Source organism: Pteropus vampyrus, unplaced genomic scaffold, assembly GCF_000151845.1.
Source record: "Pteropus vampyrus isolate Shadow unplaced genomic scaffold, Pvam_2.0 Scaffold260, whole genome shotgun sequence".
Taxonomy (NCBI): domain Eukaryota; kingdom Metazoa; phylum Chordata; class Mammalia; order Chiroptera; family Pteropodidae; genus Pteropus; species Pteropus vampyrus.
In genome coordinates this window covers 1,399,769-1,424,210 of record NW_011889041.1, presented here as the reverse complement: position 1 = coordinate 1,424,210, position 24,442 = coordinate 1,399,769, and the positions used below count along the sequence as shown (strand labels likewise).

Here is a 24,442-nt window from a genome sequence, read left to right as displayed (position 1 = left end):
AGAAGAAGAAGAAGAAGAAGAAGAAGAAGAAGAAGGTAATATTATCAAAAAAATTCTTAAAAATACTCAAATATATTTAATCTGGACAGGTTTTTTTTCTCTTCTCGGTCTAACAATTAGTCTAAAAAAGATAGCCTCCCTAAAACCCTCAATTTATTTTTAAGTCGAAGATTACAACAAAAGTATAAATATTTTCTCAAGAAATTGTCCTCTTTAATTTCTCCCAATAGGTTGTTATGTATAATATTTACAGTATGTATTAATCTATGCATTCATGAATAACACCAAAATCACAAAATAGCATTCTAAATATTCTTTAAACAGGAAATGATGAACTCTGGAAAGTTCAAGTGAACCAGAAAAAAAAAAAAAAAGGAATAAACGAGATAATTCTCATTACTTCTTAATAACTCATTTCTGGTTTTAGAATCTTAATAACCTCCTAAATCTTTATTATTTGTTCCTTGTGCTGGTTTCTTTTCATTCATGCATTAACTTTAATTTCTTTAAAAGAAATGAATTGGAGTGAATTCTTGAAAACTGTACATGAAAGATTTTAGAAAGCTAAAAAACTGGCACATGTAATGGGTGCCTTAATTTTTTTCCCAGAGAGGTACAACTTGGCCCAAATGTAAAATTATTGAATGATTTAATAATATTAAAGGTTTATCATAAATTTGAAAATGTTTGCATTAATATTACTTCTGAAAATATTAAATTAATATGATATTAATCTGAAAGAAGTACTAAAATTAAAAATTGGGGCTATTTAAACAACAGCACTTTTTTTACTTTCTAAATATAGGGTTACATTTCTTCAAAATTGTTTTTTAACTGTAAAACCTAAAAATTATGTTTCAATGGTGAACGATAATGGGAAAACTAAAATGATGTGGATAATCCATGTACTGAATAAACATGTTAAAAATCATTACTTACTGTATTAGAAAAATTACTAACAAAGATTACAAGTAACTCGGGATTTATCATAAAGTAGAAAGAAACAGTTAAAATGACTGACCATCCTTACCTGCCATCCCAGATCCCGGAAACTCACATAAAGTTCATGCTTCTTACAGGCTTGTTTTTGTTCACTTGTATTATAATCTGAAAATAAAAATCAGATTTTAAACAAATGGCAGCTTATTGGGTATACTAATATTTCTTTTGTGAGGTTACCGATAAAAAAGAGGCTGTATTTTAAAGTTATAAAATATGAATTTGATCTTAAAGCTAGAGCAACTTACTAACCATGTGAACATCAGACAAGTCACTTGTTATGAGTTTCTTATTCTGTAAAAGGTAGACAATACCATTTACTTTTTGAGGTTCTAATAAGAATTTTGTTAGATCTACCCCTCCCCCATGTAATGATTCACAGCCTGATGCCTGCAATTCATTGAACGCTAGCTGCTCACTGAATGTTTATTCATTAATTTATACACGCTATAGTGGCACTTCATATATTTATACATAGTAAATGTTGACATAATATTTTTTGGCTTTAAGTTAAATTTATTGGGGTAACATTGGTTAATAATATTATATAGGTTTCAAGTATACAATTCTATAATACATCATCTATATATAGTAAATTGTGTTCACCACCTAAAGTCAAATTTCCTTTTGTAACCATGTATTTGATGCCCTTTGCCCTTATATACATTCCCCCTTCCCCTCTGGTAACCACTAAGCTATTGTCTGTATCCATGAGTCTCTGTTTGTTTGTCTTGTTCATTTGTTGCTTTCAGTTTTATATCCCACATATGAATGAAATCATATAGTACTCAAGTTTTTCTCTCTGATTTATTTTGCTTAGCATGGTCATCTCAAGATCTATCCATGTTGTCATAAATGGCAGTATTTCATATTTTCTTATGTCTGAGTAATATTTCTTTGTATATATGTACCACATCTTTATCCAATCATCTGATGAAGGACACTTTAGTTGTTTCCATGTCTTGGCCACCATGAATAGTGTTGCAATAAATATTGGGGTGCATCTATTTTTACGAATAAATGTTTTCAAATTTTTGTGTAGATACTCAGAAGATTGATTTCTGGGTCATATGGTAATTCTATTCTTAAATTTTTGAGGAAATTGTTTTTTATAGTGGCTGTACCAATTTACATTTCCACCCGTAGTGTATGAGGATTCTTTTTCTTCCCCAAAATAAAGGATAAACATCATATAATTATATCAATAGATGCGGGGAAAGCATTTGACAAAAATACAGCATCCATTTATGATTAAGACACTTAACAGAATGGGTATAGAAGGAAAATATCTCAATATAATAAAGGTCATATATGACAAACCTTCTGCTAATATACTTAATAATGAAAAACTGAAATCTTTTCCTCTAAGATCAGGAAAAGACAGGATGCTCACTCTCACCACTTTTATTCACTATAGTATTGGAAGTCCTGGCTAGAGCAATAAAGAAAGAGAAAGAAATCAAAGGTATCCAAGATGGAAATGAAGTCAAATTGTCATTTTTGCAGATGACACGATTCTTTATTTAGTAAAACCTAAAGACTACATCATTTTTGCAGATGACACGATTCCTTATTTAGTAAAACCTAAAAACTCCATCAAAAAAAAAAAAAAACAAATAGAATAAAGCTGCAGGATACAAAATCGACATATAAAAATCCATTGCATTCCTATATATACTAAAAATGAAATTTCAGAAAAATAAATAAAAAAGCAATTTCTTTTGCAATTGCAATAAAATGAATAAAATATGTAGAAATAAACTTAACAAAGTATGTGAAGGACCAATACACTGAAAACTGTAAGACATTAATAAAAGAACTAGAAGAAGACACAAAAATATGAAAAGATAGTCTTTGTTCACGGATTGGAAGAGTCAACATAGTTAAAATGGTCAGATTACCCAAAGCAAAATATAGATTTAATGCAATCCCCATCAAAACCCCAATGGCATTTTTTTAAAAAGAAATAGAATAAAACAACATCAGATTTATATGGAATCACAAAAGACCCCAAATAGTCAAAGCATCCTGAGAAAATTATGCCTGACTTCAAATTATAAATATTATACCAGTTTTATAAATTTTTTAAATTAAAAAATCAACAAATGATTTGGAGTCAAAACATACTTCTTTTTTCTTCTCTCTCACTCTCAAATTCAATTTTCTAGGAAATCCTGTACATTTTTCCTTCAAATATGTCCAAAAGACACCCACTCTGACTACCTTCACAACTGGTCCTCATCCAAGCCACTATCATCTCTCACCTGAATTATTGCAATATCTTCATTAATATTCTCCCTGCTTCTGCCTGGCTCTCTTAAAACAAAGCAGCCAAATATACTTTTAAATAAGTCAATTGAATTTCATCACTCCCCAGCAAAGTGTCCCATGATGATTTCCCATATCCATGAGAATGAAATATTTCTACATTGGCTTACAAGACTACATGATTTGGCTCCATTACCTCTCTGACTCATTTCTTACTACTCTTCCTCTCCTTCATGCCACTCTGGCCATGATACCACCTTGTTGTTTTGCACACAGGTCAGCTTCCCTCCACCTAAGGGCCTTCTATCTCACTATTCCTTCTCCCTGAAATGCTCTTCCCTTGGATATCTATATAACTAATACAGCTTGTTCGATTCTTCACTTAGGCAGCATCTTGTCAACGAGGCCTTCATTGATTACCCCAAGATCACTACTCTCGCTCCAATATTTCTCATCTCCTTCCCTTTGCTCTGATTTTTTCCCATTTCATTTATCATTTTTAATACACTATGCCATTTACTCATTTATTATGTACATGGGTTCTTGTCTGTTTCTTCCTACTAAAATGTCAACTCCATGAGGGTAAAATTCTTGTTTGGTTCTGTTTGCTTTTCAAGTGTCAGGAACAGTACGTGGCATGCAGTAAGTACTCAAATATTTGAGGCATTAATAAATAAATTTCTCAGAGTGTTCTGCAAATGATTTGAAGCAAAGGAAATACGTTATTTCCATTACATATTTTGGACTATAACCTGAAAAACTCATAACCTTTTATATTGTTTAAAAGAGTTAAGGATAAATGGAGAGCTCTAATCTTGCTTGCAGAATAAAGCACCAAATAAACACAGAACTTTACAGAAAATCTTCCTATATTGTTTTATTTGAAGTTTGTTCACACTTTATACCAATTTTTAAAAGCTAACCCATTTTGATCATTTTCAATATGAAATATGAATGAAGGAAACATTTAGGGTAAGAGAGTCAGCAAAATAATTTATTTTCAAAGAAGACAGTTAAGTTTTTCTTCCAGAAATAAATGCTACATTTACTCTGACAGTTGTCTCTGGAAAATCAATGTAGTTGGTTTACTATGCAGAGCAGTCTGTCTTAAGGTATCACCTTCCAGTTTAATTATCCTCAACCTCTAATAAAAATGTAGACACATCAAAGATCCAAGGAGCCTGTCTCATTGGACCCTGTCATCTGCCTTTCACAGTTACTTCAACTATTTATTTATTTAATGTCAGTCTACAAAATAAGATAATAATTAAATTTTGAATTCAGAGACATTTTTCCCTCTAGATCAGAGTTATTCCCACTATGCAATTACCTTCATTAAAACAAATTAAATATGTCAATAATGACAGAAGATGGAGGAAAAGATTTATTTGAAACTCGGCACTCTTTGGGTAAACATTTCCCTTTATGAGAATTGCACAGGTTAACTTTGTTTAGACAGTGGACAAGTGCACTGTGACGCTAAGTACAATAACATGAAATGGTAGATTCCCTCTATAATTTTTAGGGAAAAGGAAAAATTGATTATGGTAGTAGTTTGTTTGCATAAACTACTTGATATCTAGAAATTCTAAAAAGTCAGCTATGCATTAGGCCAGGAGTCAGCAAACTTTTTCTTTAAAAAGACAGATAGTAAATATTTTAGGCTAAGGGGTCTTTCTTAATTCAACTTTGCAACTATAATACAAAAGCAGCCATAGACAATATGTAAATGAATGGATGTGGCTATATTCCAATAAAACTTAACTTATGAATACTAAAATTTGATTTTTATGTGATTTCTACATGAAACAAAATATTCTTCTTTTGAGTCTTTTTTAAACATTTAAAAATGTAAAAAACATCCTTAGCTATTGGGCTAAACAGAAACAGGCAATGGGCTGAATTTGGCTCTCAGGACTCACTTTGCCAACTCCTGCATCAGACAATAAGGGGAATATTTATTCTTTTATCCTCGTCTTAATTGAAAACATTGAATATGAATAAATACATTGTAGCCTATAACACACACAAGTATATGTGAAAAGCCATAAAATATGTATATGGTTATTTGAATTCCATATTTATAAAAAAAGAAAGTAAAACTTAAAAGTAAAAATATATCTGTTCCATCTATGCAGCTCTTCATGCAGGCTAAGTGATGTATATAATGTAACATCACATAAAGGTACCGAGCAATGAAATTTATAACAGAATCTGGTTCCAAGAATCTGATTTCATAGAGCGTTAGGACCATATGCTTATTCTGTCAGAAATAAAAATTAATGGATACTGAGTGAAGTAAATGCTGTATCCAAACCAGCAAAGTCTGCAGTTAGGTTTACTATAAATAGTTGGCTGAATAAACTGTGGGAGGAAGGGTAGGGAAATTAGATTTATATCGTTCAAAAATATTGATTGACCGCCCTTGAGATATCAAAATAAAATGGACATAATTCTACTGTTGATGAACCTATGCACAAATGAGGAGTCGTGCCAACACTAGAGAAGTATCCTAACATCCCTGAACCACAACATAGGTATCATAAATACAGCGTTTCTCCATTTTGTCTCTTAATGGTAATAATATTGGGAAACCAGTGCCAACATATTGAAAATATTGTTAAATACTTCATGCCAATTATTTTTATGGTAAATTTCTGAAAAGAAAGCAAATTCGATTTTTTTCTCAGCTTTATATTTTAAAATTATTTTGCCTTAGAAAAAAATATTTCAAAAAACAAAATAAAACACATGGACATTAAATGTGGTTAAAATAAATTCTGAGATCTACATAGGGCTTCAATGGTCAGTCTACTAGTCCCTGACGAAACAACCAAATAAACATAGGCTAGTCTAGCTATGAAGGGTACAAAAGAAAATCTAATCCAAAAAACTCTGTATTCCAATATGGGTTTCTTTTTTAATCTATTATTAGTTTCTTTAAGGGACAAAATATTGATAAATCTGTAAATGAAAACAATTCAAAATATAATTTAACATTTAAGCACATCAACAGCTTAAACAAGCCAAATATGATGAAATGCTGTGTTTCAAAGTGAAAGAGAAGATATTAATATTTTCACGCTTAGTTCCCAAAGGGAAAATGTCATAAAAGAGTCAGGATTTCAATTAATTTATAGAAAATGGAAATGACAAATGAATAAAGGTATAAGAAGTAAAAAAGCAGAAATGATGCTACAGTCAAATAATGTAAATTTTGATTTGGCCTTGGAGATAAAGTGATGATAAACACAAAGTAATAATTGCCCCTAAAGATGACAGACTTCAAAATGTTATAGCTTCTTTGGTTTAATCACCATCTTCCATATCCAGTGAACTCCTCACTCGAATTTTGCAAAACCCAGTAGGAATTAGTGATATTTATTTGTGTATGGATAACTGTGTTAGTCTCTGTACGAATGTGTGATGCAAAACATAGACCACAAAATAACAACTGTCTGGTGTGTTTGCTTAATTCTGCTTAGCAAAGCATCTATGTGGATGATCCAAAAACATTCTCACCTTAGAGCTTATTGACATAAAAACCTGTCCACAAAACTGAGTTTCAAACTGCCTGCCAGAAATCTCTAAATGCAAGTTTCTGAGACGCCTCCTACTTACTATTTTTACTTCTGACCTCACACTTCTTTGATGCTTACTATTTTAGTCAACAGGATCACCAATCATCTCATGGCCCAAGCCAGAAAATCTAGTAAGTTTCTTGATTTCTTTTTCTCCTTCATATCCTTCATTAAACTGGTGCACAAAGCCCCACTAAACTGACTCATATCTAGACTAGTTAACCTGTTGGAAGCCCTCTGTACTCTCGGTTACCTCATACAACCTCAACATCCTCTTCTGACAACTTCATCCTAGGATAACATTTTATCCCTACTCTTCTACATCTCTGACTATCAGCCTTTTGTCTCTTTCATAGAATTGCTCTTTCTCCACAGTCTATACTTGATATTGAAGCTCCCACTGGAGGCTCTATCCTTGACATTTTTCTCTTTCTTTGTTTTTTATGGCACTGTCAAGTCGTATGCTTCATCTAGCAATTTGGGCTCATATCCACATCTTTTCCTGCACCTTCCACTAATTTTCAACACTCCTAACTCAAGAGTTCCATTTCACCCAGCCCCAGTTGGCCTCATCCCACATGTTTTGGTTTCCACTTCTACTCTTTCCAATCTATAATCTTTATTGCTTGGGGCAATGGACTAGCCTCCTAATCATATTTGGGCTTTCAGTTTCCTCCCTTGGCATTCCATCCTTCGCTCTGATGCCAAATTTAAATTTTTAAAATGCATATCTGATTATGACTTTCCTTTTCCTAATTGCCTTTATGAAGACAGCATAGCTCCTTACTATCACATACTACTCTTTATGACTTGGTTCCTGCAAATTTTTCTAGCTGATATCACACTCCTCTCACATGAGTACTTGCATGTCCAGCCATTTGACACTGGCACTTGGCTCTATAACTACATGCATCAATCTGAAATAGCTTCATCCTCCTTTCTATTTCTGAAAAATGTCTATTCTTTCTCATATAAGTCCTTCATGAAGTCTTTTGGGGTATACCTAGGCACTGCTTAGATTCTCTATCCTTACTATTTCTCATACTACCTTATACCTACTCTAATAAAATTGAGCTCTCGGTAATTACTAATGTACATGCCTTGTCTATGAAAGTGATTTTTTAAGAAAGCAAGGTCTTTATGCTATCCATCTTTTATGAACATATAGTTAATACTGTACTTGTCACATAATGTGCTTATTTAATATTGAATACATATTATTTTATAATAAATTATGCCTAGTTATAGTCTTTCTGTGGATTCTCTTTAGACAGAGATGATACAGACACACTCCATTAATGTCTACTGGCAAGTTTATTTTTACTATTATATAATTAATTGCTTAGATGGATTGGCCAAAGTAACTTAAGGACTCTAAAATCCCTTTTGCTTATGAAGTCTCAAAGGCCAATAAATCCCAATAAAGGATCAGGGCGTATGGATACTTATTAACAAGAGAGAGGCAATTTCTAGTTTTCTCTGATGTAAGAGTCTGAATTCTTTATGTACCAGTTCTGATAAACCGAACCATATGAAGTCATTTAAAAAAGAACAATGATAATGGCTAACACTATAATAAGCATGTGCCACTCTTCTCAGTTCTTTATATATATTAACTCTTTTAATTCTCACAATTCATATAATCTTACCCTATGAGGCAGATATTATTAACATTCCCACTTTACCAATGAAGAGACAGAGGCGGAGAGAGGTGACATATCTTGTCCAAGATTTTACAACTAGTAAGTAGCAGACCCAGGATTAAATGACAGAATGATATATAGATAAAGATAGATAAGTGGATAGGTGACAGATAATAGATAGATAGTTAGATGGATGGATGGATGGATGGATGGATGGATGGATGGATAGATGATAGATAGATAGATAGATAGATAGATAGATAGATAGATAGATAGATGATAGATAGATAGATGGATGGATAGAGTGGGATAGCTAGATATTATATGCATCAAAATAATTATTGCTTTAGGAGAGAGTCCCAAAATTTTGCACGACTCAGTGTACAGATACCAACTTTTAGTGTTAATTACTGTAGAAATCATGTGGATTAGAAACATTTTATATATGTCGCCTTATGGGATTTGCACTGCAGCATTGATTTTGAGAACTCCAATTTAGAAACAGCCAAAATGTCTTTTAAGAGTGACATGATTAAATAAACTCTGATATAAGCACTATTGAATATATTGCAGCAGTTAAAAGAATGACGTCACCAATTTGAAAGTCGGCTGAGACAATTGTTATAAATTACATATTTCAAAAAGGGCAAAATTGTGGAGAGAATAAATAGATAGGTGGTTGCTATGGGGAGGGAGGGATTTTTAGAGCAGTGAAAATACACCATATGATATTATAGGAATGGATATATGTCATTATACATTTGTCCAGACAAAGAATGTATAACACTAGGAGTGAACCCTGATGTAAACTATAGACTTTGGGTGACTGTGATGTGTCAATGCAGGTTCATCTTCATAACACATGTACCATTCCAGTGAGAGATGTTGACAGGGGAGACTACGCATGAGTAGGGACAAGGAGTACACGGGGAATCTCTGCCTTCCTCTCAATTTCGTTGTAAACCTAAAAGTGCTCTAAAAGACAGTCTTTAAAATAGATAAAACATATCCTTCATGTAATTAAAAATGCATAATGAAAATATAGTATCTAAAAGAGACTTATGTATAGAGGAAAAGATCTGGAAGTACATGTAGCCTGTAGATGTTTGTATTAAGATAATCTGTCACAAAAGGATTAGGTGATCAAGAGAGAACTTTAGTCTTATGATTTGATTGTTTTTAAATAATTAAAATTATATTAATTATATGATATAAAACATTCTAAACGAATAATTCCAACTAATTGTTCTTTCTGGTTTCGATTCATATAAAGTAATGCCTTTTGTCCAAGAGGCATTACTTTACATTGTATTCAGCAGGCAAGAGTCGGTGATCAGAGTTGAAAATAAGTGCAGAATGCTTTCATTTTAATGACTTTTTGAAAGACTTGTCCTAAGAAATCACCATGGTTTCAGGCAGGGCCAAAAATGATTCACCTTCAAAGATTCCCAGTATCAAGTATACAATAAGCAGTCTTTCCAAGCAGTTCTGCAGTGAACCAGTACTTGCCATTTGCCCTTTTAGTTCTAAATTCTTAAAGCTCTATTATTTTCAGAACTGATATAGTCCTTAGAATAGCATCTTGCTCTTTAAATTTTTATCAATCCAGTGCCTTTATATCTTAAAGAGTGGCTACTTAAAATTTAGCTATTGCCTCCGTTTTCTTCTCCCACACCCAAATTCAGACAAACAGCCACTGTACTGCCTCATTGTAAAACCGGCACTATCTCCACAACATGACTGCTCAAACCTCTTGACAAGAAGCTGAAGAGGAACAAAGAGGGTCGTTTCTACAGAAAATCTGGGAGCAGTGGTTCTGTGTATATTTACTTGAAAAAGAAAGTTAGTTTTTCTCATACAGCCAACACATTAACTGATTCAGTGAGTATTTGGGGGTTCCTGTTTTATGCTAGACACTGTTCTAGCCTCTCCCATAAGAGTATGGGAGAATAAAGGGCATTGAGAAATTGGAAGGCAAGAATCTTTGAAGTGAGAAAGAAATGGGATAAAGACAGCAATAATGACCTGAACTAACATTTGATGACATGATTTGGAAAAAAAATACAATCAGGAAAACATCTACTACAACTCTCCCTCCCATCTTCCTTTTTTAACCATGGAGTCTTTGCACAGTATTTTACTATAAAAGCCTATGTACTATTACAGTATTTATTATTTATATTTGGATAATTTTAAAACTTCACTGGTATTTCAAGAATCCTATGTATCAAATTTTGTGTTTATGCTGGTATTATTCCCTTTCCTTAAACCCCTTTGTCTTTTAGGCAAAATTCTATGAGATTTTTCCAATCTGCTTGATTACTACCTATTTAAAGGTTAAGTCTCATAGACACAAACCAGCTACTTTCATCCTTCTTATCTAAATATGAAAACGCTCCAAAACCATCTATGACATATTTCACAGAAATGGTTGCCAATGACAAACTTTCTAAAAAGAAAATATTGGTCTATATTAGAATAATTTTGTACTCTAAATGGTGTTAGGAAACTGGTGAAAAGTTATGTGATTTCTGTTCCATATGTTTTATTCATCACTAGTTATAGAAGTACATTTGTTACTTGTGGTCAGGAAGAGAAGATAAATAGAGTTCACCAATAGGGAAAAGGACTTTGATGATTTCAGTCTCTGCGCCGCCTCTGCCAGAGTCGTTAGGAGCTCTAATAATAAGTATGGAACTTATGCTTTTCCCTTTGTAATTTCCTCAAAAATTATTTACTATCTATTCAAGGTTTAACAAACTTTTTACTTAATACAGTCTGCTATATTAAATTAAAAACATTTCAACCAATTTCAGAACCATTCTGCATGAAAAGAAAAATATACAACTTTGATGGGCTAGTATTTACAAAGAAGGAAAGGTCTTAGAAAGTTATTTTTCTCCATCTTTCATATTTACCAATTACAATTTTTGCCAAGCTAAATATTTTATGAAAATCTTTATAAAATAGCTTTATAATAGAGCATTACTATCATGTTTTACTTTCAAGTGAAAAAGATGATTAAACTTATTTGTTGGAAAATTATTTTAAAACCGCTCTATATGTTACATGTAATTGGGTATAATGTAATTCCATATGGAAATCATCTCCCCTGCTTCTGTTGCTACCTATACCAAATAGACTTCTTTCTAAGATGATTTTTCTGGTCTTCATACTTTAGGAAGATTCCGATGAATTCCAATCTAATATTTCTGTTGAGAGTCCCAGGTGCAAAAACAAACAAACAAACAAATAAATAGCAAAAAAAACAGTTATGTGTTTTTGCCTTGTTTGTAATCATTCTTATTTAACACTCATACATGTTTGAGTAATAGAAAGCGCAGTATGGTTTGTCAGTTTCAAGTGATTTGGGGACAAAAAATGAAGATTTCAGGAATGATGGCAAACAGTCTGAATGTGTCTTTTTGGAAGAGCAAAGCATTCTAATTCGCTAAAAAAACATATGCAAGGATTATGTCTGTTTTATTTACCAGCTCATCTATTTTACCTCCCAAGTACTCTGCATGTTGTGGCTATTAACAAGGAAGAATGCATATTTTACAAATAAACAAATATGATACACTAAGTTGGGATGTTCTAGGGCAGCAGTCCCCAATCTTTTTGGCACCAGGGACGGGTACTCCTATGAGAATCTAATGCCTGATGATCTGAGGTGGAGCTGAGGCGGTGATGCTAGCACTGGGGAGCAGCTGCAAATTCAGATGAAACTTCACTCACTCGCCTACTGCTCACCTTCTACTGTGCAGCACAGTTCCTAACAGACCACGGACCAGTACCGGTCCATGGCCTGGGGCTTGGGGACCCCTGTTCCAGGGTAAGTTTTCCCCTTCAAATAGACTTATTATTTGTAAATAAAGATAATTTCTTGGAATAAAATAGCCATCATTTTCAACTAAAAAAGGCTTATGACAATCTGTTTGCAGCCTGGACAAACCAAAATACTTATTGGCATAAATAATATGATTAAATCATTTCAGATTTTGGCAATTAGATACATTCAGATCAACTGTACTTTTATCTCCTTTCTACCAGTTAAAAGACATCTGTGTCCATATATTTATTGCAGCATTATTTACAATAGCCAAGATATGGAAGCAACCTGTGTCTGTCAGTAGATGAATGGATAAAGAAATGGTACATACACTTAATAGAATATTACTCAGCCATAAAAAAGAATGAAATCTTGCCATCCGCAACAACATGAGTGGACCTAGAGGGTATTATGCTAAGTGAAATGAGTCAGACAGAGACAAATCCCATGTGATTTCACTCATATGTGAAATCTAAAAAACAATATAAATGAACAAACAAAACAGAAACAAAGTCATGGATACAGAGAACATTTTGATATTTGCCAGATGGAAAAGGGTTTAAAGGGATGGGTTGTACACCTAAAACTAATGTAATATTGTATATTAACTGTAATTCAAAAAAAATTTTTTAAGTAGATTAAATTGCAAGCTCATTGAGATCAATCGTGCATTTGTAATATTTTACTGTTAGATTTTATATACACTTGTGTGTATATACACATACTTAAAGCAGATTATCTAGATAATAGCCTTCCAAATAATTAATAAAAATATAAATATTATCTTAATTATCTTAATTTCTGTTTCTATTGTCAGAAAAAGAAAAATTAAGCTGCCTGATTCACATGTATTGTTTTAAGTACTAAAGAAATATTTTTATGTTCAATTTACCTGGTTACCCATTTACATCTGAGAGGCCCTGGGGAAGTCAGCTCAGCCAGTTGTACAGTTCAGTTTTGGCTAGACTTTGTTGATGTAGCCATTTCATAATTTTATTACTGCCAGCTTGGTTTTAATTTGAACTGAATCTTTCAACATATGAAGGCAAGCCATACTTATTTTAAAAAGAATTACTGAGTGATTCGCTGATGAAACATTCTGGAGATGCTAGAAACATTGCTGGATGATTTAATAAACCAAATAAAGGTATATATATACAGAGGGTAAATTTATTGTGGCTACTTGATTTGCAACATGTGACCCCATAACTCTCTGTGCACAACTGCTGCTCTGGTTTTATCTTACCTCCAACACTGGACATTCTGGAGGAGTCCTGATGAGAGTTGGATTTATTGCGGTTTTGATTTTTCCTTTTGTTGGCTGCTCTCACAGATCGAAGAAGTACCTCACTTGCCTTGAAGAAAGCCACCATGAATGGTTGTTTTGATTGAGGCCCGTGTCTCCCCACAAGACCAGCAGATTTTACGTTGATACTACGTCCTAGAACAGAATGCACAAGCACTTGGTTTATGAAAAAGAGATAAAGTTTACCTGATGTGAATGAATCCTGAGGGTACTTTGAAAAAGGAAAAAGTTTTAAAACATTATCGGAATGTTTCCTTCTCAGGCCAAAAATTCTTATAAACATTCAAAGTTTACTATTACAGACAATTATCCATGCTTGGTTTTTCGGGTTGCATTATTCTTCCACCACAGAACACCCTCCAGCTGCCTCTACAAACTTCTCAGACCTAGAAGTCAGCAATACGATACATGGGAAGACTTGACTATCATCAGCCTGGAAATGTGCACGTTATGTAACAATTTCAGAAATATTAGCTATGGGCTCTTCTGCATTAAATTCTCTGTAAGTTTTCTCTAAGTGGTAAAAGCTGAATGGTTGGCTGGATGTTTCTACTTTCTCCAGCTTACTTCAAGCCTTTCAAGTGTTAATTAGCGCTGATAGCCTCTCCCACTTCACCTCTGGCCTGTGCCCAGCAAACTTTACAAAGCTGTGCTCCACTTAAAGCTCTTTGCAGGTCAATCTAAAAGCTCCTGCTACATAGTGATTGGGGTTTGGTGTTAGCTCCATTTTTTTCTCAATGTGAAATAATTTGAAGTAAATAAGAAAATTTCAGAATTCCTCTCCCATTGAGGAATGTTTACTAAAAGGATTTCAGAAAATTCAAACCAAACGTGGAGATTTTCAGAAAGGAGAAAAATTTCAGATGAGCTTGGAGACTGACCTTTGTCTCTAAACCAGCCTCTATCCCATACCCTTCTGAGCCAATTAGTGTGGTTGTGTATCAGAGAAGAAGGGCCCATTTATACAGGAGTTAGAAATCCAGGTGTCCTGTAGACTAAAAATAGATAAAGTACCTCTCCCATTGGAATAGTAATAATAATGCCAAATATATTTGGATCATTTGCTGTGTATGTGCTAGGCATTTTACTATTTCTCATGTTTAGTTAATTTGAGTCCACAAATACTCTAGAAATTATGTATTACTACTTTCCACTTTTTACAATTCCCTTTTGTTATTATTTTCTAGTTTAAAATAATTATCACTCAAAAGGACATTATATATAATATAAATATATAATAATATATTAATAATATATGTAAAGAAAACCATTGGCTGATATCTAGTTCTATGAAAATTACCCAAAGAGGATGAACTATTTAATCTTATATTGTAACTTTGAGAATTAATCAAAATTCATGCAAAGTTTCTACTCTAGATACAGAAAATACCAACCTTTGAAGAGTAATATATAATGTGGTTTGAAATATGTGCATGATTGACTCTGCCTTGCCCCATGAGAGATGAGCATGTTTTCTTAAAATATTTATTTAGTAAAGACTGTGGAGCAACCTCAGTACATTGTAAGACCTGACTCACCTTGGAAGAAAGAAAAGGAAAACAAGTCCCTGAAACGGCATCAATGGCATTTCAGCAAATAAACTCTTGCTCTTGACAAAATTTATTTTGGCAGCATAAACACTTTTGTGTATACTTGTATTGTGCAGAGACCTTCTACCGTCAGAAAATGAGACTGTGTCATGTGAGGCTGTGCAGCTGTTGCGACAGACACAGAGGTCCTTTAAATGTGGAGGTATCGGTTAAAAAAGAAACGTGTGCACCAATCCAGTCAGCATCGGAGTCCTCAACAATTGTTCTACAATGTATTGGGAAAACTTGTTCGGTTCCTACAATTACTAAAATGGCCATCCACCTCACACATGCCACTATACTCGGTCCTACCAAAGAAAGAACTTACAAATAATCAAAGCAGTAAACCTTAAACAAATGAACATATAGGTTTCTCTTTTAAAGGCAAACTTACAGTGGCTTTATGCCAGAGTCTATATTTCTTAGAAAAACTCTATCACTGGCATAAGTGAAAGAGGCAGTTTGATTTGTGGTCAGAGCAGTTTCCATTCTACTTCCACTGTAACAAATGTATTAATTCAGCTCAGACTTCCTCCTTCTGGCAGCCCTTTTGCTGTAAAAAGAGAAATTAGAAGTTCCAGCCAAATACCATACCTTGAACTGACCCACTTCAATACATAAACACTTTTACAACATGTTTATTCAGGTGTAGCACTTGAAATTGGTTTAAGATGTTTCCAATGACAGAGAACTCAGCAAAAAAAAAAAAAAAAGAACTGAGAAACTTAACTGTTATGGAATAGCATAACTGGCAATCTGTTCTTCAAATTTTTGATTTTTTTTTTCCTGTCCTGGAGTACAACATAAAAAGTATTTGTCGAGCTTTTATTTTGATTTTTTAATGAAGTGTTAATTTAACAGGAACTAAATTTTTACTTGTATACATCGATGATTGAAGAAATCATTTTTAATATATGATCTTTCTAATACTGAAATAGGTTGCTGCAAGATGTTCACAAATGGAATACAGTAAAATTGGTTTTCCATTCATTACAACACACAGACCCTTTTATAGTTAAATAAGCACTTAACACAACGTTCCAAGTTTCCTTTGGTTTGCAAGAGGGTTTCTTTTATTATTATTCTAAAGACTTTCAATATTTTAATTTTTATCTGTGGAGAAATAATACTGCTCTAAAGATTTATGTCCTGAAAACTGTAAAGATGTGTGTATGTTACAAATATGGGTTTCTTGGGCTTTACAAAGGTGGATATTGTGTGTGAAGCAAAGTACTCTTCAAACCAATGTGAACTCCCTTTAAAATAACTTTTGATATTATTAAGTTTCCTCTTGGTTTCCTTTTTACTTCGGCAATGAGGTGACTATTAAGATTCCATAAGTTAATGCTTGCTCAGTTACTCTTGGTCTTGAGCTACACCATAGAAGCATTAATTATTTGACCTACTCTTTCAGACACAATATACCTACATAGATTATATAGACTAAACTTTTTGAATGGCTGAACAGCTGTTTTTGTTAAAAGTGCTAATGGGAACCCAGACTCTAATATATGTATTGAGAATAGTGGATCTTTTATAAAATTTATTTGAACATGTTAAATTTTTTTATTAAATGTATAGTAAATTTTAGACATTGGAAATATATAAATAAAGAAGCCTACCTAAAACATTTTGATTTAGAAAAACTATATGTAGTGTGCATCACTGTGATTTTACTTTTTAAAGTTGATCCTTATTTTTGATTTCTAGTTAAAAATATACAGAATGATAGATGGATAGATAGATGGATAGATGGATCAATATAGATTGATGATAGATAGATAATAGATAATGTGATGATAAAAATGGGGGTTAATGAAAAGAGTATTAAATTTGAAAGGTGGTTAGGACATCAGCTTGAGCCCAAACTTAGTCATATAAATATTCGAACATGTCTAGGCATAGCTAGAACATTGGCAAGTGTAATTCGCCAGGCATATACATGACTAAGGATGAAGCAACCTCATGGGAAAGAACTCATACTAAGGAAAAGGTGAATCCCTAACTCATAGATTCAGAATAAATGTTTCAGTGAGTATTAAGAAGCACTGATTTTGAAGCTATAACTCAGAGTTCCTTCCAGTGCAGCTCCGATAAGTTTGCATGACTAACTGCTAAAGAACAAAGGGAAGTCAAGAAAATATAACAGAACTGCTTTTACCTAAAGTCCTTTTACCTAAAGTAAAATACTGGGAGGGCAAGGTATCACTACTTTGGAGCTTAGTTAACAAAGTGATAAGTGATGGAAAAAGGTTCTCCCTACATCAGAAGAGAGGCCTCCAAGCAGCTCCACATCGGTACAGAATGGCAAAAACAGAATATAGGTCTAAGATTATCTCCTGCGCCAGCATCAGCATCATCGTGAGCTGCAGAGAGTGGCAGCAGCTCAAAGGTGAGCCAAGCAGTAATCTGATGTCTCTGGGAATTTTAAGGTGCATCAACAACTGTACCAAAGCAAGAGACAGTGCAGGTGAAGGGATGAAGTTGCTCTTAGATAAAGAGGACACTATCCTTCCATAATATCCATGCCCTGATGTTGTGTACTAGGAAGAGGGAAGGGATATGATCCGCTAAATGGATATTGTAGGAACAAGAGAAGAATTTGGTTGTTGAGAGTTGCTTAAGCTTAAATACACTTGGTGTCTCCCACAAGAATGGCAGGGGAGAGGAGATAGGAAAGGTTTTTTGAAGGATGTACCAGCATTCCAGTGATTTCGCTAATGCCAGTAGATCCAATGAAACATTGTTTGTGACCAATTATCCTAAGTTTGTGTATCATAAAATCCTTGGATTATAAAATGAAAGGGGTAATGAGAACAAAAATGAGAGTCCAGACTTTGGCATCAGCAGAAGTATTTATTGTTAGCATTTACAAAAAGAATACCCATTAAATCTTTGCGTGTAAAAAATTTTTAGAACTATTCATATCTTGGTCATCTTATTTTCTCTCAAAATGATTGTACAGATAACAAGAGAAGATAAATCATCTGAACAGCAAATACATAGTCATACAACTTCACAATTGTATTAGCTACAGAATGAATAAAGATGGGGCTCTAAGGATATCTTCTAAAAAGAAATATTCTTTTTCTCTTCACACAGCCATCAACAGAAACATAGGTGAGGCCAGAGCTCACACCTACTAAATTTTGTCATAATTGAAGCTGGAGATTCAAGACTTCCAGATCTGCTACCCTGACCCTTGCGACTTTGTATAAGCACTAGGGTCAGGACATTGTATTTACATCTGCCTAAGGACAGAACTATTTCAAATTTAGTCATAGAAGAGGTAAGCTGGCAAACCAAAGATCTATCCCAAACTCACTGGTTTTGTATTTCAGACCATTCTCTTTGGAAAACGTGACTTTTGAAATGTTTATTTCTTTAAAAACAGGGTTATTAAAGGACATTCTGACATTAAACAGCTCTTTAGACACATGTTGATGTTACAAGGATAAGTGGCTCCAAATAGGAGCATTTAGTTTTCCTCCAGAATACACAGTTTGAAAAACATTCATTTGAGGATTTATCAAAGTCTAAACGTTGATATCACTCTAAGATGTTAGCATAAATTCCAGTTTGTTTTTTTCTCCTAGAAATCCACAGTAATTGACTGCTTAACCCAAAACACCTGTGATAGAACTTGTGCACAAATTACCTTTCTTTCGTTTCAAAACATATTCTTGCAGCATCCTTGATGGACTGCTTCACAAAAAACAAATCAATGCATAATTTCACATTCAAATATCTTCCTAATCTTTGCTTATTTTCAATCTATGATTAAATTTGATTTTGGTCCTCTTAAATTATAGTTTCTGTGACTCTAAATTTTACAGGAATTTCACCCTTTATAGAAGCAGATGTGCAGAATTCTCTACCCAGCATATAGACTAAATCATTTTTATATCAGATTTTAAGGAATGTCAGAAGATACAATTTGTCTACTTAAATTCCATATGCACTTTAACTCAGCATAACCTTAATTTAAGCATGTTGCAATCCAGCTCTGAATTTCATCTCTGTTATAATTCGATGAAAAATTTGCACGGTTTCTAGTTTTAGAGTAAAAGCTTACTGGATATAAGCAAGTGGATTTGAAGTATCACAAACAATATTTTACATTTGTGTTCAGAACTTTTTTGTTTTTAAGATAGTTTACATTGCCTTATAAACTCAAAAACAAAGAAGCTAGGATATTAAAGTATTTCAGTGGCACTGGAAATTCACAGTTAAACGGTATTTGAAAAATATATTTTTAAACTTTATAGTTCATGGTAGTAAGTTTTTCGATTCTTACATATTTTGTAAATATATAATATTTAACATAAATATTATATATTTACAATTCTATATTCAATATTTAAAAGTATCAAAAACAAAAGAAGGAAAATGTAATAATATATGTGAATAAGGATAGGATTTATGTAGCTGATATTAAAGGAGAAAAGACACACTGGAGGCATGAAATCCACAGAGGGCAAGAGGGAACCGTAATCTGACGCACTGACATGAAATGTGAGTTGAAAGTTATGTGCAGATAAGAAATGTGGTTACAATTCCTGGTAATATGGCAGTAGAAGGAATTCATTTTCCTCTATGATTGGGTGTGTATGAGGGGTAGAGAAGTTCAAAGGAGGAAGAGATTTAAAAAGAGTTGAAATTTTTTGTAAAAAATGTGGAAAATGGACTGCAATTCCCTACAGTTTGAGAAAGTGGTGGGGATTAGAAAAGTGAATATTTGGTCAGAAACACTAGCATGATGACTAAAGGCGTTGTGAGGAGAAAATGAAAACAGCTGAGAACTGAAATTCATGGGACTCCAGGAGGAAGGGCTTAAGGAAAGAAAGGCCGAGAACCATAAAGGACTAAGGCCAGAGGTGTGTGCCTAGTTGTGGAAGTTGTCCAGAATGCTCAAATATTTTATTGCACTGAGGGTGGGACTGAGGTGATGGAAAACAATTAGTCTTCTTGGGGACATCAGTCTGAAATGAGGAGGCATACTGTCTCAGTCGTGACAAGCCCAACGAATTAGTTTTACTAGGGCTCTGTTTTCAAATACTGGAAATATGAATCTCGAACTAAGATTTGCAGTTTACCTTCACATAAGCATTTACTTTTTAATAGCTCTTCTCTTTATATATAGCACCTTTCCCCTGAGGCCCCACAAGCTTTGCAGACATCATCTGTCACATGCCCCGAAAAGACTGGTTAGCAGTTGGTCTTACAGCCCTCATTTATTTTAAGAAAGCAGAAACATTCTTTTCACAAAACCATGGGAAGAGTGAATTATTTTTAACCTTTTTTCCAGTTATTATGTGACTTTTTAAAATAAAAAAAGTGTATACATACACACATACTTCTTTCCTTGAGAATCATAGATTTAAATAAAACCATAATGAAGTGGTTTCAGCAGAAATTAACCAAAAGTTCTCTTAAAACTCATTCAGTGTGTTAAGATATCAGTAAAAAAAAAAAAAAAGCTTCTAGGCTTTAAACTTGTTTTAGTTTGTTTCATAGCCGAGAAAATTATTTAATTTTACATCTTTATTTTATCTATTGTGAGGGAAAGTAGCCTTTGGCATGAAATTAATGCAGTTAATTGGGAAATTTATGAGTATCTAAAGGAAACATTTTTTACCAACCTATATTATATATTATTCAAAAGAATTTTTATCATATAGAAAAGCATGGTTTATTAAATGTTTGACCTTCCCTTCTGTTTGATGTATTAACTTGTGAAATGATCACAAGCTACTTCTAGAATCTTCAGAATAGTCCAGTACTACCAAAGTGGAAAATAAATATATTATTTTGATATGTTATAAAGAGTGAAAAGAGTAAAAAGTATTTTCCAAAATATGAAGTGAAGAATGAATACTGAAATACCTAATACATATGCCATGATAAGTGTCTACTTCTGTATCCCCACCCCACCCTCCCAAAAAAAGACATTTGGGACTTAATTCTTTCTTATACATATGAAGGTTGAATCACAAAACATTCTTCTGAGTAAAGAGAAGCAGAACTTTCCTTCACCAATTTCTCATGTCTTTTCCTATGGCAAAAATGTCAACTTGCCCGCCCTACACAGGGACTGGTCCCAAGGTGCGATCTCATACCACCATGATTCCATGGTGTACCCAACCCTGAACTAAAGAATCCCTTTGAGCTGTCTACAGCAAAATTACAACTGGATTTCAAGAATGTTTACCTTTTGGTGAACCTGGGTCATCAGCATCATCTGATCTCATAACATAAGTAGAAATTTCATATTTCTATAACTTGTATTCCTTCTCAGAGAAATCATGTCACTATCTCTACATATAAATATAGCTGGTACTCAAAAGGAGTAATAAGCATGGCTTCAAAAGGATCAGAGAAATGGGGAATTGAGAAGTTTAGTTAATTCAATTCTTCTGAAGTCATCTATCTAGGTATTTCACCAGTTGATTTACATACCTCATCTTCTTTACTACTCATAACAAAACAATGGTTATATTTTACAAATGAATAAAATAGGCTCAGAGAAACATCAGATGTTTAACTCAGCCTTGCAACTCTAAAGTAGTATGCTATTCCTTTAAGCACACGGTGTTTTCCTTTCTTTGGGATTGCTTCGTCTTAGATCTCTGCTTTTCACCTTGAGAAGACTGGAGGAAAACCCTCTATATCACAGGTTTGTCAGTGACAGAAACACTGTGACTGTTAAGAACTGTTATATCTGCTTGATTTGTTAAGTTCAAGACTGAGCTTTCCTTCACAAGTGGGAAGGAAGGCACTCAATACTCCTTGCCAGCCATGAGAGGGCAGGTGGTTTCTCCAGATTTCGAGCCACTCAAATTGAAACTTGTCACACTGCAGAGAAATTAGTATGCATCTTCAAGGAGGAGGGATATGTAATTTCCCATTCAAAGTATTTTCCCTCTAATTTCAAATTTTGATCACCACTTGGATACATACTATTGTCTGATGCTTTTTTATTCTGTTTTTGTTCTTTTATGCCCTGTGAGCTTACACCAGGTGTGTCAAAGTTTAACTTCAGCCACACAGAACCACAGTGACTCCTCATATCTTATACTGATTAAAGGTTCTCTTTTCATTGTGCTCTCTGCTCACAATACATAAGCAGCACTACTGTATTTTTGCATATGTCTTTAAGAAATATGCACCAGCAATAAATTAAACTTACAGTGTTAAAAACAATGAGAAAGAGTTAATGCCAGTGTATGAAAAGAATAAGAAGAAGCTCATATTCTTCATGGCCCTAAATTGATATTACCATGAAAGTATTTACTCCTCAGATCATTAATTAAACCAGATCAGAGTCTAGAATAAGGAATATAGCAAACAACAAAAACTGGAATACGTTTCTGACCTTGGCATTTATTGGGCAAGATTGGTGCTCCACGATTACTGTTCTTAATTACAGAAAATCAAAAACAGAAATATAGATGTAGCCAAACACTTCCATATCCATTTTCATCAAGGAAAATCTAAAAAATTGTAAAATATATCTTTCACCAGATAATGAAGCAAGACTAACTCCTGCTTTCCCCTGCTTATTTTAAGTCACTGATTTCAAAACTCTTTTTTGTGTACGTTCTGAGTTGTGATGCTAAAATTTGAATAAGCAAATTATGTTTACCATGTGGCACTCATTCAAATATAAACATACTATAAATTAAAACAAAGGAAATTGACTTTAAAACCTAGTTTTAAAACATTGTATTTATTGTGTATATGATAAAACGGCAAATTCAAATTTTTAATTTAGTACTCATTATGTTCTATAATAGCATCTATTTATAAAGAAAAAATATTTTCTCACTGCAAATTATTATATAAGACTAAACTATGAGAGGTCCATTTCAGAGTTCTGACCAGAGAAAAATATAGATATTAAAAATAAATACGGATATTTTAAAAGCGATCAGAATCATGATTATTCATTTTCAACCAAACTAAGCTATCTGTAAATTGGACTCAAATCATTTTTGCTCAAAATATAGGATTTTTAGAAGAGCAGTCATGGTTCACTCAATTAAGCTCTGCTTTTAGGGGGAGGGGGGTGGGAAATGCCACACTGATGAATTAAAAATGTGTTTTATTGCTAGAGGATTTTGGGTTTTTTTTTTTCATTTTTTGAAGAGAAGAATTACCCTAGTGTGTCATTTCCCAAAACACAATTTAGGCAGCCAAATATCTCTTTAAGGGTGAAACAATTCCAACTCACTATCAGTTTTTATGCTGAGAGGGGGATGGTGTAATGAGAGAAAGGACTAATTTCATAATGATGTTTTACAAAATCATAAACTAATACTTGTTTTGGAAACTGGATGCCTGACTAGCCTCACAAAGGGTGACAGGGGAGGTAGATATGAGGATCTAATAGTAGGGAGCATGGATTAAGCGAGAGTAAAGCAGAGAAGGAGAGAAAACAAGGGGAGGAGAGTCTATCACAATACATTAGTGAGTAGTACAAGGTACAAAGGAAGAGGGAAGTTCATTATCAAGTTAAAAATAAAGAAATTAAATTGGCTAAATTTAATTACATGTTGAGGTCGATCACCAGCAGAAGAAAAATTACTTTTCCTTTTTTTCAATTTATGAATTTATGAAATTAACCATAATTGTGTAAGGGGCTGAAATAACCAATGAACTATTGTAGTTAGATTTAGAATACAAAAAGTATGATAAAAATGCTATTACCATTTGAGGGCCAGCTCACAATTAAATTCCAGACAGAAAATATAAAAACCCAAAGGTAATTCCCAACAGAGCCAACATTAAAATTCAATTTTGTTCCATAATAAGCATTATTAATAGCATTGTTTTAGTTGGAAATTGTAAAAATACACTTTTTTCATTTTGGAATTTATATAAAATTTATTTAATTTGTGAGAATTGTAGTATATAAGAGCTGGTTCTGAAAACAAATCATTTTAGATTCATAGGCAAGATTCTTAAACTTTCTAAGGCTAGGTTTACTCACATATAAAGTGGGATAATAACAGTGAAGATAAAGTAGACAATCATTTTAAAGTGGTTAGCAAATGCCTGGTGTTTTGTAAATTCTCAGGAAATGTTAGTTTACATTAGTAACTAATATTATTTTGATTGACTATCACAGGAAGTATATAGTTTAAATACTAATTTAAAATGAAGTATTACCTAAGAAGTAAAAGCTGGATTAATCATGAAGAACTAAAAACATAAAATATTAC

The 24,442-nt window shown here is 33.2% G+C and overlaps 1 protein-coding gene across 4 annotated transcripts in view; it reads right to left on the bottom strand.

The window, feature by feature from the left end:
- The window catches only part of BMP5 (bone morphogenetic protein 5), a 113,355-nt gene that overhangs the window by 5,646 nt on the left and 83,267 nt on the right, over nucleotides 1–24,442 (bottom strand). For 3 of the 4 annotated variants that reach the window (XM_011375012.2, XM_011375014.2, XM_011375013.1), the window contains 2 exons: nucleotides 13,570–13,764; nucleotides 1,031–1,107 (listed from right to left, as the gene is read on the bottom strand). In XM_011375012.2, coding sequence (XP_011373314.1) covers nucleotides 1,031–1,107; nucleotides 13,570–13,764 — 272 coding nt within the window. The remainder of the gene's footprint in view (nucleotides 1–1,030; nucleotides 1,108–13,569; nucleotides 13,765–24,442) is intronic. The other variant, XM_023520362.1, reaches the window with a different exon arrangement.